Raw genomic sequence first — 18,355 nt, 5'->3', positions numbered from 1 at the left:
TTGTGAGACCGACCTACTGGCTGGAGACAAGGAAGACTTGGAAAAGATGAGCGCCTTTTCCATCGCCAAGGGAGTTGAGTCGTTGACCAACCGGCTATCTTCTCTTTCCCTGATTAATGAAGACAAGGTTCGTGAGATGGCTAGGGACCTCAAGCTTCAAGGGAAGAAACTCAACTCTTTGGAGGGAGATTTGAGCAAAGTGAAAGGAGATTTGAAATGGGTGATCTCTGAGAGGGACAAACTCCTGGAGGGGCGTCGAGCTTTTGATGCCGAGAGAGAGAGCTGGGCTACCGAGAAGATAGCGATGGAGAAAGAGTTTGAAGAAACTCGCTTGGCTCGCGATAAAAATGCTGATGCCGCCCGTGTGTTCGAGGATGAAGTGTCTCTATCCAAGGCTGAGGTTGAGAAGCTTCAGGTCGATCTTGAAACGACAAAAATGGAGGCGCTGAATAAATTTGTGGCGGGTTTCGATGCGGCCACCTCACAAGTGAAACTTCTTCATGCCAACCTTGACCTTGGCGGTATCGGGTACTTCAAAGAGATTTTGGATGGGGTACTTGTGGACCCCCCAGAGGACGATTGATCTTGTCCTTCAAACTTTTGTACTTGCCCTTATATTTTCAATTTCTGTTGCGTTTCCATCATTAGCTTGTTGTGCTTGTTTCGAAACACTTTATGGAATATGTTCTTTTGCTTAATACTGTGCTTTATTAAATTTAGGTGTTCGTTCTCAACTCTTAATGATAAGAAAATGTATTTTGGACCAAATGTAAAAATTTCTAAGTTAAAATGAGACAACTAGGTTATCGCCCAAATGCCGAATGAAATGTTGAGTAAAAAGTTTCTAAATTAAGGAGACAACCAAGTTATCGCCCAAATGCCGAATGAAATATTGAGTACAAAATTTCTAAGTTAAAATAAGACAACCAGGTTATCGCCCAAATGCCGAATGAAATGTTGAGTAAAAAATTTCTAAGTTAAGAAGGAATTAACGAGGCAAAATGAATTTTGACCATGAATCGCCCTAGTACCAAATCAAATTTAGGAGTTAAAAAATGAAGCTTCAGTCTCGTATATCAAGTGAAAATTTTTCTAAGTTTAAAATGACATTTTACGTGGCCACTCGGCCAAATACCGATTGCTCCATCAGAAAATATGATCAGTTAAAAAGATGAGGTTGTTAAAGCGAAAATAATCGGTCAAATTCCGATTTGCTATCCAAAGGGGTAAAACATAATCTTAGTTAAAAAGCGACCCCTTGTTAAAGCAAAAGTAATCGGTCAAATTCCAATTTCCTATCCAAAGGGGCGAAATATAATCTAAGTTAAAAGGTTGGTGTTGTTACACCGAAAGTGGTCGGCCAAATTCCGATTGCCCTGTCAAAAAGGCAAAATATCTTTTAAAAAGATGTCGTTGTTAAACTGAAAGTGGTCGTCCAAATTCCGATCCCTACGATAAAAAAATATTGTACGTTAAAAAACTTGTGAAGTCTCTGAAGACCTCGCAGTTGTCCAAATGCCGACCATATATAATCCACATCAAAAAGTATAAGTTAGACCTTTAGGTTTTAAAGCCCAAAGCAATCGTCATAATTCCGATCTCATAGTTGAGAAAGTAGTTCTAAAAAACTTGGATTTTCAAACTGGTAATTTGGGGATACAAAGTAGTCGCCTAAACCCTAAACTCTAAACTTGTTAAACAAAAGTAATCGCCCACGTGTCGATTCGAATTGTAAGTGAAACATCTTCCAAGTTGGAATGAATTTTGATCTTCAGATCGCCCAAAATCCGATTCAAGTAATAAACAGAGACTTCCCAAGTCAAAACATGGAATTGGGACAAGCAAAAATCGCCCAACTGCCAATTTATAAAGAAACAACATGTGATTCGCCCGAATGTCGATTCTTCCGACTGAATGTAAATGAGAGGCATCACCTTTAGCAGCGAATACACCGACTTAAAATGAGGAAATCAATCATATGAGCAAGTGACGAAGCTAGAGATTCTATTGGAGTCTTTCAAAAACCGATTGCATGAGCTTAATGGGAATGGGGCGAACTTCCCGATTTGTACTCGCCCCGTCGGATTTTTATCGATCAATCACGAGTTTGGTCTTCGAGTTATTTATACTCGCCCATTCGGATTTTTACCGATCAATCACGAGTTTGGTCTTCGAGTTATTTATACTCGCCCAGTCGGATTTTTACCGATCAATCACGAGTTTGGTCTTCGAGTTATTTATACTCGCCTAGTCGGATTTTTACCGATCAATCACGAGTTTGATGGCCTTTAAAACAATACATGTTAGACATCATGAGAGAAAACAATGGGATGATATTTATTAGAATTGAAAAAGCGGTGCCTCGTTAAAAACCTTCTCAGCAAAAACTCCTCTTATTTTTACGGGGAAAAAATACTGACTTAGGAAAAGAGTGCACCTAATACAAATGGAAGAAAAGACTAGCTATAGTAGAAGCGTAAGTTTGCAGCGTTCCAAGTTCTCGGTATCATCCCTCCATCCAGCGTCCTTAGTCGGTAAGCTCCCTTGCCAACCACATCATCAATTTTGTAAGGACCGACCCATTTAGGTGAGAGCTTGTTCCTCATTTGAGTTAGCTGAGCGCGCTTCAAAACGAGGTCTCCTACAACGAAGTCTCTTGGGGCGACCTTTGTGTTGTACTTGAAAGCTGCTCTTCTCTGGGCTGCTACTTGATTTATCCTTGCTCTCTCTCTTGTCTCCGTGATCAAGTCCAAGTCAACTCGTCGTCCCTGGTCGGATTCCTCTTTAGAAAAAGCCGTAGTACGTACTAAGGGTTCAGCAATTTCAATCGGGATCATGGCGTCTGTTCCGTATACCAGATTGAAAGGAGTGTCTTGGGTCGACGAATGAACAATTGTGTGATATGACCATAGCACCCTGGGAAGCTCCTCCACCCATGAAGCGCCTGAGTCTTGGATGCGCTTTTTCAGTCCCGAGAGTATAACCTTGTTGGCCGACTCTGCCTGGCCGTTAGATTGCGGGTGTTCGATGGAAGTGAATGTCATTCGGATACCGACTCCTTGACAGAAATCACGGACTCTCGCACTCACAAACTGTGTCCCATTATCAGAAACAAGCACTTGAGGAACACCATACCTGCACACCACATTCTTCCATAGAAACGCCCTAACCTTTTCCGCTGAAATGGTTGCAACTGGCTCCGCCTTGATCCACTTGCTAAAGTAGTCTACAACCACTATCAAGAATTTCAATTGTCTTACGGCTATCGGAAATGGACCGAGAATATCAATGCCCCACTTGTGGAAAGGCCAGGGAGACAAGATTGAATGGAGACGTTCAGCTGGGGAATGGTGCAATGTTGCGTGTCTTTGGCATCCATCACACTTTTGGACCCAATTGACGCAATTGTTTCTGAGAGATGGCCAAAAGTACCCTGCCCGAGCAACTTTATACACAGAGATCGTCCTCCGATATGACTTCCACACATTCCGCTATGCACTTCGTCCATCACTCTTTGCGCTTGTGACGTGGTCAAACACCTTAAAAGGGGACTGCTGAAACCCCTTCGATATAATCTCTCATTAATAACCACAAATCTGGCCGACTCTCTTTGTATCAGCGACGCTTCCTTTTTGTCCTCTGGCAACTCCCCCCGAGTCAAGTATGCAATATAGGGTCCCATCCACGAATCGAGCTCTTCTTGGATGAAAAAGACACTCTCCTGTGGCTCATTAATACTCGGCTGAGCTAGAGTTTCTTGGATGACCGACCGAGTGGCTCCTGGCTTCTTTGTGCTTGCTAACTTTGAGAGGAGATCTGCTCTCGAATTCTACTCTCGCGGTACATGGTTAAGTGTAAACTCTCGGAAGTTTTCTGATAGGAGCTTAACTTTTTCCAAGTACTTAGCCAGTTGAGGGTCCTTTGCCTGGAAGGTGCCAGCTACTTGCCCCGTGATCAGCTGAGAATCACTCCGCGCTGACAAACTCATTGCCCCCATCTCCTTTGCCAACGCCATGCCAGCTAACAACGCTTCATATTCGGCCTGGTTGTTGTTCGCTCGGAATTCAAAGCGTAGTGATTGTTCCAACAAAACTCCTCCGGGACCTTCCAAGACGATCCCTGCTCCACTTCCTCCGAGGTTCGAGGCTCCATCCACCGATAGGATCCATTGTGTCTCTCCGACACTGTCCTCACCAGCAGGTGAGGTCAGTTCCATTACGAAATCAGCTAGCGCTTGAGCTTTTATTGCTCCTCTCGGCTCATACTTGATGGAATACTCTGATAGCTCTACAGACCACTTCATCATCCTTCCTGCCAGGTCGGGCTTCTGTAATACTTGCCTAATCGGATGATCTGTTTGGACTAACACCTCATAACTCTGGAAATAGTGTCTCAACTTGCGCGCTGTAACCAGTATTGCAAGAGCCAATTTCTCGATCTTCTGATACCTCGCTTCTGCTCCCTGTAGGACCCGACTCACGAAATACACCAGAACTTGAGATCCTTCCTGCTCTTGGACTAAAACTGCACTGACATCTTGGTTGGACGCCGATATGTAAACCAGCAAAGGGATACTCGGCCGTGGTTTCGTCAAGATCGGTGGCGATGTGAGCGACTTCTTCAACTCCAAGAAAGCCTCTTCACACTCGGTCGTCCAAATAAAATGATCATTCTTCCTTAAGCATTGAAAAAGTGGGAGGGCCTTGTCGGTCGCCTTTGAAAGGAAGCGCGACAGAGATGCCATTCGTCCTACAAGTTGTTGCACCTCCTTCACCGTTGTTGGACTCCTCATGTTGATGATCGCCGAGCACTTCTCGGGATTTGCTTCAATGCCATGATGAGTTAGTAGGAAACCAAGGAACTTTCCTGCTTGGACTCCAAAAGAACATTTTTCGGGGTTCAACTTGAGCTGATACTTGCCTATGGTCTCAAATAGTTCTTGCAGGTCGTCTAAATGCCGATCCAGACTCATTGATTTCACCACCATGTCATCCACATAAGCTTCCACGTTCCTACCTAGTTGGTTCACCAACACTTTATCCATCAAACTCTGATACGTTGCACCTGCATTCTTCAAACCAAAAGGCATTACCTTGTAACAATAGTTAGCTTGATCGGCAATGAACGCGGTTTTGTCCTCGTCTGCTGGGTGCATCCGGATCTGATTATAACCCGAGTACGCGTCCATGAAGCTTAACAGTTCATACCCCGACGCGCCATCAATCAGGAAATTTATATTCGGCAAAGGGTACGAATCCTTCGGGCACGCTTTATTCAAATCGGTGAAGTCTGTGCACATTCTCCACTTTCCACTACTTTTACGTACCATCACAACATTTGCAAGCCAGGTCGGATATTGTATTTCTCGTACGTGTCCTGCCATCAGTAACTTGTTGGTTTCTTTGACGATGGCTTTTCGCTTCTCCTCGCCAAATTTCCTCCTCTTCTGGATCACTGGCTTCGCGCCTGGGTCGATGGCCAGCCTGTGGCACATGAAGTCGGGATCTACTCCTGGCATGTCTCTGGCGTGCCATGTGAATGCCGTCATGTTCGCTTTTAATACTTTTATTAGTCTCCCTGCGTCCTCCTGGCTCAGGGATGTACCAATCTTCACATTCTTTCCTTCCGCCATTGTCACCTCTTTAACGTCCTCAGCAGGGGCTGGTCGGCGATCGAAATGACTTACTCTAGGATCTAAATCGACAGAGTGAACCTCCTGCTCCACCTGCACAGTGTACAGTCGCCTTCGTGCCTTTAAACTATCCCCTAGCATTTACGAGCAACCTCCTGATCCACTCTAAGGACCCCCACAGCACCGTTCGGCAACGGATACTTTACCTTCAGGTGGGAAGTGGACAACCCCGCTCCCAGTTTGTTCAGGGTCGGTCTGCCGATCAGTATGTTGTAGGATGACTGAGCGTTGACCACCAAATACCGAACAACCACTGTTTTCATCTGAGCTCCATGGCCAAACGTCGTCTCCAGATCGGCATATCCCCTCGCGATGACCTGGTCTCCTGCAAAACCCACTAGAGTCCCTGCATAAGGAATGAGTCGGTCATTAGGTATTTTCATCCCCTCAAAAGCTTCCCAGAATAAGATGTCCGCAGAACTTCCCTGGTCGACCAACACACGTTTCACATTGTATCTCATTACAATTGCCGAAACGACGACGGGGTCGTCCTCGTGAGGAGCTACTCCCTCATAATCCGAGTCCGAGAACGAAATCTCAGGTTGGGATGGGCGCCGAAATTTTGATACTTTCAGGACTGAGCAGGTGTACCTCTTTCGGGCAGCTGAGGTAGCTCTCCCGCCGGCGAAGCCCCCTGCGATGGTATTGAAATCCCCATGGATGGGTTGCTGGTGGGCCTCTAATGACCTTGCTGGAGTGTCCTTGGGGGGAGTTCTCTCTCTATGCCTATCCCTCCTGGTTTCGTCCTGTGCGCGCCTATGTCGCCTATCCGACGAACCTTCTTCCTGTTTCCTAGCCACGAACTTTTTCAAACGCCCCTCCTTGATCAAACGCTCGATCTGCCTCCCCAGGACGAAACAATTTTCTGTGGAATGCCCATGAGTCCTATGAAACTCGCACCAGTCGGTCTTGAAGGGACCCAACTAGCGCTCCGTCGCTGCTGGGAACTCGAATAACGACGCGCTGTTGACATCGTGAAGTATATGCCTCCTAGGGACGTTGAGTGGAGTAAACTTCTCTTCGTCATTGTTGTGTGTCCACTTGACCCTTGCCCGACCACCACAATCGGCCTGACGGTAATTGCCCTCCTTCATGTTGTAACGGTCGTGTCGCTTACTCCAATCCGATCCGGTCGGAGATGCTTATTTCCCTCCTTATTGTTGTCCCTTGCTTCTCGGCTCTTCGCTGCTCTTTTGCTAATCTGCCCTTCCTCTGTCTTAATGTGACTCAATTCAAAGGCTCTCACTTCCGACATCGTCTGCCAATTTGCTCTTTCCAGCGCGATGTCGAAAGCTCCAGACCTCAGGCCCTTCTGGAATGCAATGACAGCCATCCTCTCATCCAAAGATGCTATCCTCAAGGCGACCTCATTAAATCTCTGCAGAAAGTCCTTCAACGACTCCTTCCGCTGCTGCTTGAAATCGAACAAGTCCGACGTGATCGGCAGCTTCTTCTTGTTAGCGGCAAACTGTGCCATGAAGAGCCGACTGAAGACGTCGAAGTCGGTGATGGATCGGTCAGGCAAGCCGCTGAACCAGTCAAGTGCCGCCTTTTTAAGTGTACCCATGAACAGCTTGTAGCGGACTTCCATACTTCCTCCACAAATCAGCATTTGCGCTCAGAAATCCGTCAGGTGTTGACTGGGATCCTGTGTTCCATCAAAAGGTTCAACTTGGGGTATCCGATGATTCCTGGGGATGATCTCGGCTTCTATGGCTTCCGAGAAAGGTCAGAAATCCCTAGGGATTTCCATCATAACGTCTTCCTCCACCGTCCTGGTACTGGCCTCTAACCGGGCCTGCATCTCGTCCACTCGCCTCCTGATCTCCTCATTCTCGCGCTGAATGGCCTCCTCTCTTTCCCTGGATCGTACATTTTCCTCCCTTAAGCCATTGATCATGGCCATCATCTCCTCCATGGTAGGGGGTTGTGAGTTGTTGTTTGATGTGCCACCTCTTGCCATGGTAAAGTGTAGGTTCTTCTATACGACTTGGGGCGCAGGAGCAGTTTTACCGTAGCCCCACGGTGGGCGCCAAAATGTTCCGGCCAAAGGGTGGACTAGGGTTTTTTCCTAGATCAAGCCTCCGAGCTAGAGCATTCAAAAGTGTAATCTGCCTTCTTAGCTTTAGGGTTTTAGGTTTTATACTTTCTAGCTCATGGGCCTCATGGGCCCCGTGAATGTGGGGATTTCCTTAACCGTTATTATTTGGATAACACTTGGCGAACGCGAGGATATTCGATCAGGTCCCGACCGACAAGACCCATACCGAGGGACTGGTCGAGTACTGGCCGAGCGGGGTCTTAAAGGAGAGGGGGATCGGAATGGGGCCGATCTGGCTTACGCAAATAGCCAACTCGGTCATAGGCCGAGTGACCCCAAAAAGGAGGGGGGGTTGGCCGAGGTTGTAGTCGGCTCATCGCCAAGGAGAGGGTAAGGTCGGATACCGATCAGCCTGTGAAGGTAAAGAAATCAGAAATCGGCCGAGACGGTACACTTACCTTCCAGCCTTGAGCTTATGAGGCGAAAAGGCTAAAGCAACTGTCCCTTTTAATGACATCGGAAATAGGCTGAGAGCGTGTATCGGAAATCGACCGGGACGGTACAAAAATTTATAAATTTAATAAGTTAGTATGTATTATAAATAAATGTGTTTAAAAATATTAATAATATTTACGAATTAAATATATTTTTATTAACTAATTTGAATAAATATTATTTATATGTATAACTTAAATATTAGAAGAGAAAAATATATAAGTTTAAATTAAGTTTAATAATTTTTAAAATTAATAAAATAGAAAATTTGTTAATTAAATTATTAATCATAATAAGTTTAATATTATTAAATATAAATGATTATGAATTGTTGTTAAAAAAATAAGAATAAAAATACAAAAATAGATAAAAGTTATTCCATTGTAAATATAATTAATATATTTAATACATACTAATTTATTAAATTTAGTAATTATAAAGATATTTTAATTGTATATATTATTAATATTTTTAAACACACATATAAATATAACTTATTATAATTATTATTTATTACGTTTCTAATTTATTATAAATATAACTTATTAAAATTATTATTTATTAAATTTCTAATTTATTATAAAAATAACTTATTAAAATTATTATTTAATAAATTGAAAATTTTATTATAAATATAACTTATTAAAATTATTATTTATTAACATTATAACTTATTACATTTTTATTTATTAAATTAAAAATTAACTTAATTTTTTAAAATATTAATAATTTTTTTATATTTAATTATTACATATTTTTAAATTGTTTAAAATTTAGTTCCGGGGACCGGGAAGGAGGCGCATTGCAACAGATGGCACCTACTTCCATGCTCTTTCTTTTCAAACTTGCCATAAATGGAAGGCGCTCAGGAGGGAAGCTCTTTCTAAAAAACGCCTACCCCTCCCTTCTCTTTCTTCTCAAAGTGTAGTAGCTACCACATCAACAACTAAAAGTGCCTGGGGGGAGACTTTTTATAAAAAACACCCACCCCCATACGTTTTCCATGCCACGTGTACTCTTACGTGTCTAAAATCACATATTTCAGTAAATAGTTTTTTTTTAATTTATTTTATGTATTTTTAATTTTTTTTTAATTTAGTGGGGTCAAAAAGCCTCAATGTGTAAGACAGTTTTTTATTACACTACAAGTATGTCGGTGACCATTAACTTTCACCTTAACCATTGAATTTATTTTTTTCCAATGCTAATTATTTTCATGACTTAATAATAAAGGAAACTACAATTAGTAGGTGAAAACGCCAAGAGAAAACTAAACTAGGGTCACCATCTGAAGAAAACAAATGACAGGGCCACATAACATATTACACTAGCAACAAATAGAAGATCCTCGTAATATTCCATATTCTTGCCAAAGCCTCTACCATAAAGCTAATGAACTTGCTGGTTAACTTCATCTCTTCCTTCAGTTTTCTCTTCCAAGTTCAATCATGTACACCATACTTTGATAGTTGGATTCATAACCTGCCCTCAAGAATTTGTTACACAGGTGAGTAGTTACCAATAAGTTGTATTGGACTCGATCTTTTTAAAGAAGGTCTCAAATTAGAATTTTTTATTATAGAAAAAATGTAATTGATAGAAAACTTTATTAAAAGTAATATGTTCAAATTTTTCGACAAAGATTAGTCATTGATGAAATCGAATTAATATGAATATAAGAAAAATATATGTGAGTAATTGATCAACTTAGTGTGGTGGGTAATGATTCATCTTCTTGAAACTTTGAAGTTAGACCCTCCCTCTTGTGTTTGATTTGGTTTCTGTGTTATGTTTAATGATTTTGGTTTCGATGTTTAAGTTAAAGTTGTGTGTTTCCTCTGTTACATGTTATGTGAGCAAAACTTGGTGGTCCACACACATTTGCAGTTTCCATGTCCTTTTGAAGGCTGAACAAAATACACTTTTAAATGGAAGAGGGTATATTTCTTCTTAGCCATTATAACTGTTTTATTATTGGGAGACAAATGGAATGGTTTTTCTTACCTTGGATATGAAGTGATCTTTCCTTTCTTCTTTATGAGCGTGATATTGCACTGATATATAAAAGAGAGTCTTCTTATATCATCATTTCATTCCCTTCAATTTGTTTCATTACAAATTTACAATTCACAAAAAGTGGAGAATATAAATAATGAAAGCGAGATAACTTAAAAAAATAAACGGCTGATTATTCAATAGAGAAAATTCACTTCCTATGGGGATTGTCTTCCATGGCCACAACTATTATTTTTTCCCTTTGATTTTATGTTACATGATCACACGTGATTGAGTATTCAAATTTGTGCAGCTCCACATATGGTAAAGGATTAAAAGGAAAGAATGTGATAAGTTGAATTTGGTGAACAAAACAGATAAGTTCATGCTTTGACTAGTTTTCCTAGGCGTGCTAATTCATTGTACCTATCATAGTGCTCCAAATTCTTTATGATAAATAGTGAATTAACTAACTTCTCTGTTGTGACCAATCTGGCTTACATGGCAACTATGACAAGCCAAGTTGAAAGAGTGCCATATTGCTCTGAGACTGAACAATATGAGCTCAGTCCATTGCATCTCCACAACTTTGGTTTAAAGAAAATCCTAAGGTATCAGAGTGATGTGACTTGACAGACACATTTCATATTGTTTTTTATATTCCTTTCCCATTGTGAGGAATAACCTGCCTTTTCTAATAAGTTAAAATTAAATTATTAAGTTAACTTCTATGTAAAAAGTTATCTAACTTTTCCAAAAATTGAAGTATATAAGCTGGTTTTAATTTATAAAAAAAAATTCAATTCATTTTACTTTTTTTTTTTTTTCTGTTATGGAAAAGTTAATACGAATAGAGTCCTAGTCTTGAATGTTTTGGCCCAATCAAAGTTAAAAGTTTTGGACTCTAGTTAAAAGTTAAAAGAATGATACTTAATTTTTAATAACATTCAAAAATAAAGTGATGGCGTGTTCTCTCTCTATCACGGACTCAGGGTCTCATTTTCCCTTGCCGATTTTGTTGACTGGCTCAAGTATTTCCCTTTCATCAAGTTAGTATGTGCACTCATACTTCATCCATTGTGCATTTGTGCTACTTTTATTGTTGTTGAAGTATGCAATAAAAGGAAATTAGTATTTACTTTTTTTTCCCCTAACATATTTGCCTAGACCGAGAGCAAATTATATTATAAAACTGAAAAGACATTGGCATGGATATTAAGGGGGTGTATTGGATTAGGATTTTAAATGACTTTTTTAGTTAAAAAAAATCTTGCGGATTTTAAAAGACTTTGCAGGATTTTCATGACTTTTAAGATTTTGCAAGATTTTACAAGACTTAAAATCAGGATTTTTATGGATTCTGCAAGACTTTTAAATCAGGATTTTAATGGATTCTGTGGGATTTTGTGAAGTTTTGACATTTGATAAGATTTAAAAAAAAAATCATATATTCAAATTTAAAAAGAATCAAAGACAAAAATAATATAAAAAAACAATAATGTCTAGATAAATAATAATAATAATTCTCCATAATATCCTATCCTCTTTTTATAACATCCACTATCAATTGTAACAATTCATCAGAATCCTCCTTGGTCCAAGCTTCATAGTTTTCTTTCTCTTTTCTTTTTTCTTTATTATTTCCTTCTGAATCTCCCATTTGAATTACTAAAATAATATATGTTGAAAAATAGTTATATAAATAATTATGGATAAGAGACAAAATCAATAAAATTATATTATTATTTTTAGAAGCACATCAATCATACAAGATCGAATATATCTTGGCTATCCAAATGGATCAAATACCTCAGTCATTATAAAAAAAATGTTAAAACGAAAATATAGAAACATAAGATAATTTTTATATAAAAAAATCAGTATATTCGATACTAAAAAAATATTTAGATATATAATTTTTTTTATATAAACGAAAGTATTTAGATATAGAGAATATATATATATATATGTATATATATATGTATACTATTTTAGTTATATATTATATGATAATTTTTAACGATATTTATAAATGTAAATTATTATAACAAATATTTTAACAATATTTTCTTTTTAAAAAAAATAAGCTAATGAAGGCATAAATCCTAAATCCTAAAAAATTAGATACTGCAATGTCTTATGTTAATTTTCTTTTTTTTAAATATAAAAAATCTTAATTTCACAATATAAAAATAAAAAAGAAAAATTCATAGTAAATAAAATAAAATAATTGTTGAGTCATAAAAGGAGGAGGGATAAGAGTAACAAATTAAAGGAAAGGAGAGAGTTCGCAATTTTTATGCTGAGAGAGTTCTTCTCTCAATTAAGATCCATTTTTATCTCATTCTACTCACAAAAATCCTAACAAATTCATCTTTTATATATATATATATATATATATATATATATATATATATATACACTGTAGAGATTATCATATCAATTTCATCTTTCACCTTTTTCTTTTCTTGACGTGTGTTATAAAAAAAATTACCACTTAAAAATTGAAATTTCAAGCATTTTTTTGTGTTATATAAAGGAACAAATTCAACTTCATAGAATAAAATAAAGCAAGTCAATTAAAGAGAACGAACAGAAAAATAGAACAAGTCAATGACACTATCATTTACATATTAGAGTTTCACAAAATAGGGGAATGAGATGAGAAGAGTACTACAATATTATATATGAGCAATGAACAATAGTGTAGTATTATTAGTAGAGAAAAAATGGAGAAGACACGAGCATAGAAAAAAAAAGATGAAAAACTCACTTGAAAATTCTTGAAACACTTGAAAAATCACTTCAAACAATCCTTCAAAATCCGATAGGTTTGGATGGGATTGTTTTATGAATCTGGTATTTATAGATAACACTAGAAAGTCCTTCAAAATCCCTCTCACACAACAATCCTTTAAAATCCTTATATTTTTTAATACCAATGGATTGTTTTTAAGTTGTAAAAAATCTCAAATGAATACCAGTGGATTTTAATGGACTCTTTAAAAAATCTTGAAAATCCAGATTGAATACCACTGGATTGTTTTTAAGTGACATAAAATCCTAATTGAATACCAATGGACTTTTTTACTCAAAAAAAGTCTTTTAAAATCCTACGAAATCCTAAACCAATACATCCCTCTAAGATAAGAATTAAAATATTTATTACTACTAATCTGTATTTAATCATTTAATTTGCTCCATTCTGCATTATAAAATCTCTTCATTTCACTTTGTCCTATGGATGTTAAAGGTGCCCCAAAATCACAGGACGTCATGGAATAATGATGTTCATACTTGATAGATGTAAAATCTAAAATTCTCTAAAACAAAGAAATAAAATACAACAATCAATTATAATCAGAATTCAGAACCATTTTCATTCATGAATATATGTTCTTTTTCTTTTCACTTAACGTACATTTTCTGTAAACAATAATACCTTGCGGTTTATATTGAAGGGCACAACATAAGTATGTACATAAAATCATAAAAAAAATCCATCTGAGCCAAAGAATTAGGTTCATCAAAACAAATCCTGCACAACAAATTGGAACAACCTATTTCTTGTGTATAATGAATAACACCAAGCCTTCCTACCCTTTCTTTGAAAGATTTTCAAAATCCTTTCCAAGCATCAAGAACTTCATGGAAGACTTCAGCAATCAGATCCCTGTCTGCATTTTGCAGGAAGGTATTGAAATCATCCCTAATTTCATATATTTTACCAAACTTCACAAGATATCTGATGCAACTCATCTTCAGTTTCATCAACTGATACAGTGATGCCTTTTGGAGCCTCTCAAGTACATTTTTTGTGTCAATATCCTCTAGAAGGCTATCATGGCATGCATCTCTCAAGTCAGATATATCATACTTGTCTGCTGCATGCAGAAGGGCCAACCTATGAGTCAGAAACTCTTCATGCTTGATGATGCCATAGAGATAATTGAGAAAAGCTTGGCATGCTTCAATTGACATGTCTGAGATGTTTATGGTGGACAACTCTTTCTCCTGAAGATTGTGTGAGAACATGCTGCGGAAGACGGGTGATCTGGCAGCAAGAACAGCTCTATGAGCTCCTATGCTTCCATCAGAAGCATTGATTGTGATGTCTGCGTGGATGCCTTCTGTTAGCATTCTACCAAGAGACTCTATAGCTTTTGCATTTGATCTTTGCTGTGTGAATCCTTCAGCCCAAATGGAACAAGGTTCTCCACCCTGCATTGAAAATTAGCATTCCAAATAAGGCATTTGCATTATCAAAGTAATGCACCAATTCAATCAGATATTAAATATGAGCAGTCATATTGATGTTATTATGAGTCCCACCAGTGATTGCTCTCAATTCAAGTGGATTATGACCATGGCCCCATGCTAGATGCTCACAAAATGGAAATAGATTAACTTTGTAGAATTTACAGAGTTATCTAATCACAGATTGTCATATATTGTAGATTTGTAGGTAATAAGTTTGTTGATCTTTGTAATGACCTAATTGGATAAACTTTTTCTATGAACATTTCTAAAAGAAAAAAATAAGAAGAAAAATAATGAAATAAGTTTGACTATAATTTAAAATTAACTTATGCATAAGTTAATCTGTAGAAATTTTTTACATTAACTTCTCCAAAAACTTAATTCATTTATAAGTTAATTTTAATTTATAGAAAAAAAAATTTATTTTTTATTTTTTTTCTCTAAAAATGCTTTTAGAGAAATTTTATCCAAACAAATCCAAATAACTTTAAAGTCATGATTTTTTTTTATTATTGATTAACAGTGTAAATTATTTACACTAATAGTGTAGGACATTAAACTCAACTTTATAAGTACCATTCCATTATGACTAATATTCTTGATTCATTATCATTGGTGATTATCCATCATAGCTGAATAAAGTAGTTAAGCGCTTATGATTATAACTACGTATTACAGAATCCTATTAGTACCCTAAACTGTTTTTAGCTACACTGTCGCATTCCAAATGCTCAAAATAATCATCAAATGCAATGAATACTACAGATACAACCAGAGGTAAAAGGGTGGGTATTTAGAACCTACGTTTGGGGATGCAGTCTTCAAATCAAGAAACTCAACGTCAATAATGAATTTCCCAGTTAGTGGAACCTCAATTGCCCAAACAAAGTCCTCGTTATTCTTTAGCACCTTGTCCTTTATTTCTGCATAGTGCAAATAATCAGTTAAAATGATAAAGAAACTGTTCAAACAAACACACTAAACTTCACAGCAAAACAACTTTGAGAAACTGTAAAGATGCAAACGAAGTAGCATTACATAAAACATACTATATCTTCTATTTACACTTGCATGCACTTTGTACCAAGTACAACAACACCACACAAACACATGACGGAATCATTATGGATTATTCTCTATCCACAAGAAAAAAGTAAAAGGAACCAAAATAGAAAAAAGTAAAAAGAATCTCAAACCTGGATGTGTGAGGGCCTTGCGATCTCCAACAGAACTAACCACCCGAACGATGAAAGATGCAATAGGGGGATTTTCTCTAGTTAGGTTGGATATTTCTGGGAACAATTTAACAAACAAAACCCTGTTCTTCTCCACCGATAAATGCCTTCATATCAAACAAAAATAAATAAATAAATAAGCCACACTATATGTTCCAATTTGACAACAAAAAAATAACAACTCAAAATCTAAAACATGGGTCTTCAAATTATAGTCCAAAAAACGAACTTTATGAGGTTCCAAACACTTTATCACACATCCAAACCAATTTATTCACATGGGGTGTTTCATAATTTAGCTGATCAAAAACACAACACAACCCCACCAGTACTCTGTTTCCTATATCATTGTTCTGTCCTAATGAAACATGTTCACTTTCTTTTATAAGACATAGACACACATATAGACAGACAGATAGATAGTTATAAAGAGAGATAGCATACCAATTCCACTTTCCGATCTTGAAAGGATCGGATTTTCGATAAGTGCAAGAAGCCAAGTTTTCGATTCTCCATTGAGCAAGGCGTGGTGTGGTTTCCACTCTGTATGCAGAATCGCTCATCCTATCAGCAAAAGCAAGTGCTGTTGTGATTTCATGGATGCAATCCAAAAGACCCTCCAGCAGAAACTCTCCCGGCTTTCCCAGGTTGACTCTCTCTTCTCCAATTCACTTCACTCTTCATATGAGGATCCTCTGTTTCTCCCACTCTGTTTCTCTCACTCTGTTTTCACTCCTCCCCTGTGTTACTCCTCCTTTTATTTATTCCAAAACACCCAAGAAACCCAGAATTTGTTCAACAAACAACATTCACCTTTGATTAGATTGCAATTTCTTTCAGAGGTTTCGGACACGCAAGGATTTTGGTGTTACTTTTACCCTTCATTGGGGATTAAGAGAAGAAAAATAAAATAAAATAAAATAAAATAATTTTAGAGAGAGAGAGATTTATACTTTTATTGGTATGGGATGGTGATGGCAAATGATAAATGTGTATTGGTTGGTTTGTTTAAGACATGTCTAAGTCTTGACATTTATATTTGCTTATATCATTGGGTACGTGTTGGGTTCTGTGTTGGTTCAGGATACCTTGTGGTTAGGTCATGTTCAAGACTGCTTTAAAGGGGAAAGAATTTTTTGATTTTTGGTGCTTTGAAGCAAAGAATCTGTTCCTTGCAAATTTCCCTGATTTCCCTAAAACACAACATTCTTGGATTGTGGATGTAACATACTTTCCTCACAAATTAGACATTCATTTTACGTATATTAGTGCTGTTTAAAATTCAAAATCATACAAGTTAGTAAACTTATCATTATCATGCAGCTTATAATTGAATGGTAATATAAAAGGTTTTATGTTATTAGCATTTTTTTTTCTAGAAAAAGTAGTAGAATGAAAATTGCAAGCAAATTTATTGCATAGAAAAAGTAGTAAAATGATACTATAAAAGGTTTTTTTCCTAATAAAAACTTTGTCCAATCACAACTATTCAATTACCTCCACGAGAGAATTATTTTAAGGAAGAGCTGTACATCAAACAAAATTTTAGTGATATAAGACATAATTAAAAGATGCAATTAAAGAGAAGATGTGGAATAATTTTGTATTATTGGTCTTTAATTTGTGTCAACTCACGTTCACATATTATTAGTGTATTCTAAGTTTAAGAAATTATACTTTTGTTTTTTAATAGTTGTTTAAACTTTAAAGTTTTATACATAAATCAATAAATGTAATAAATTTATTTATTTTCTATAAAACTATTTTAATATTTCTTATATCATTTTTATTTTTACTTCAAAATAAAAATACATTAGTTGTTAATGTGTAAATTAATCAAAATTTAAATGGAAATAAGTATATAATTAACAAAAAAAAATAAGTAATTTTCTTTTAAATTTTAAAAATGACAAATAAATAAAAAAAAATTACTAAAAGACTAATAACCAAAAAGGAACGGATGAAAATAATATTAATATACTCTTTTTAATACTTCACGTGAAGACAAATTATATTTATTTATTTTTATTTGTAAGAACTACAATAACGATAATCATGTTTAAAAATATCATATTTAATAATAAAAAATTAACTTTACAGAAACCCTTTTTAATATTAAACTTAAAATGAAAGTGTAGCTAATCTTTTTATTAATTCATTAAACAGCAAGTTAATGTCATTGATAAAAGGGAGTTTAAAACCATTCATTTTATAATGTACTTTTAATAACAAAAAATAAGTTAAAAAGATATTTAAAACAGTGTAGTATTTGTACTTATCATCCAAAGTATATTTTCATGATGATGTTGCCCAACTGGATCACCAATTGATTCTGTATCCACGTGTCTTAAGGTGCCACCTTTGGTCTTATGATATTTAATTTTGTGTGACTCTGATGCTGATTTAACCAAACACTGTGGCATGTTTCATATCATCATTTGTAGCCTCTTGCGTCACAAAGTAGTGTGTTGGTTACTATACTGTCCCGGTCGGAATCCGATCCAATCCATTTACATGGGTGCACTCGGTCAGAATCCGACTGGTCTGCTCTGCAGGGGTAACTCGGCCAAAATCCGATCTAACTCTCTCACATAGATACTGATCCAATATCAGGGATAAAATCCCATCTTTAATGAC

At 36.8% G+C, this 18,355-nt stretch overlaps 2 protein-coding genes and 1 long non-coding RNA gene across 5 annotated transcripts; 1 reads left to right on the top strand and 2 right to left on the bottom strand.

The window, feature by feature from the left end:
• Positions 1 to 5,766: 5,766 nt before the first annotated feature.
• Positions 5,767 to 7,304, bottom strand: LOC109801157 (uncharacterized). Its single transcript, XM_020362166.2, has 2 exons — positions 6,810 to 7,304; positions 5,767 to 6,531 (listed from the first exon to the last, which is right to left on the bottom strand). Exons 1-2 carry the CDS (start codon positions 7,302 to 7,304, stop codon positions 5,767 to 5,769), a joined length of 1,260 nt encoding a protein of 419 aa, XP_020217755.2.
• Positions 7,305 to 9,741: 2,437 nt separating this feature from the next.
• Positions 9,742 to 14,785, top strand: LOC145955867 (uncharacterized). 3 transcript variants are annotated; one of them, XR_014432600.1, is made up of 4 exons: positions 9,742 to 10,166; positions 10,537 to 10,834; positions 13,838 to 13,917; positions 13,989 to 14,785. It is a non-coding gene; the product is annotated as an uncharacterized LOC145955867 (long non-coding RNA). The 3 variants fall into 3 exon arrangements; XR_014432601.1 differs by lacking the exon at positions 10,537 to 10,834; XR_014432599.1 differs by lacking the exons at positions 9,742 to 10,166; positions 10,537 to 10,834 and having other exon boundaries at positions 13,777 to 13,917.
• Positions 13,578 to 16,747, bottom strand: LOC109806993 (BTB/POZ domain-containing protein). Its single transcript, XM_020369755.3, has 4 exons — positions 16,163 to 16,747; positions 15,680 to 15,825; positions 15,288 to 15,406; positions 13,578 to 14,444 (listed from the first exon to the last, which is right to left on the bottom strand). Exons 1-4 carry the CDS (start codon positions 16,279 to 16,281, stop codon positions 13,842 to 13,844), a joined length of 987 nt encoding a protein of 328 aa, XP_020225344.1. The 5' UTR covers positions 16,282 to 16,747; the 3' UTR covers positions 13,578 to 13,841.
• Between the last annotated feature and the right edge of the window lie 1,608 nt (positions 16,748 to 18,355).

The sequence above is a fragment of the Cajanus cajan genome, chromosome 3 (assembly GCF_000230855.2).
Source record: "Cajanus cajan strain Asha chromosome 3, NIPB_CcT2T_4, whole genome shotgun sequence".
In the NCBI taxonomy this organism is placed as follows: Eukaryota; Viridiplantae; Streptophyta; class Magnoliopsida; order Fabales; family Fabaceae; genus Cajanus; species Cajanus cajan.
The sequence above is the reverse complement of the archived record's forward strand: the minus strand, read 5'-3'. Positions and strand labels throughout refer to the sequence as shown.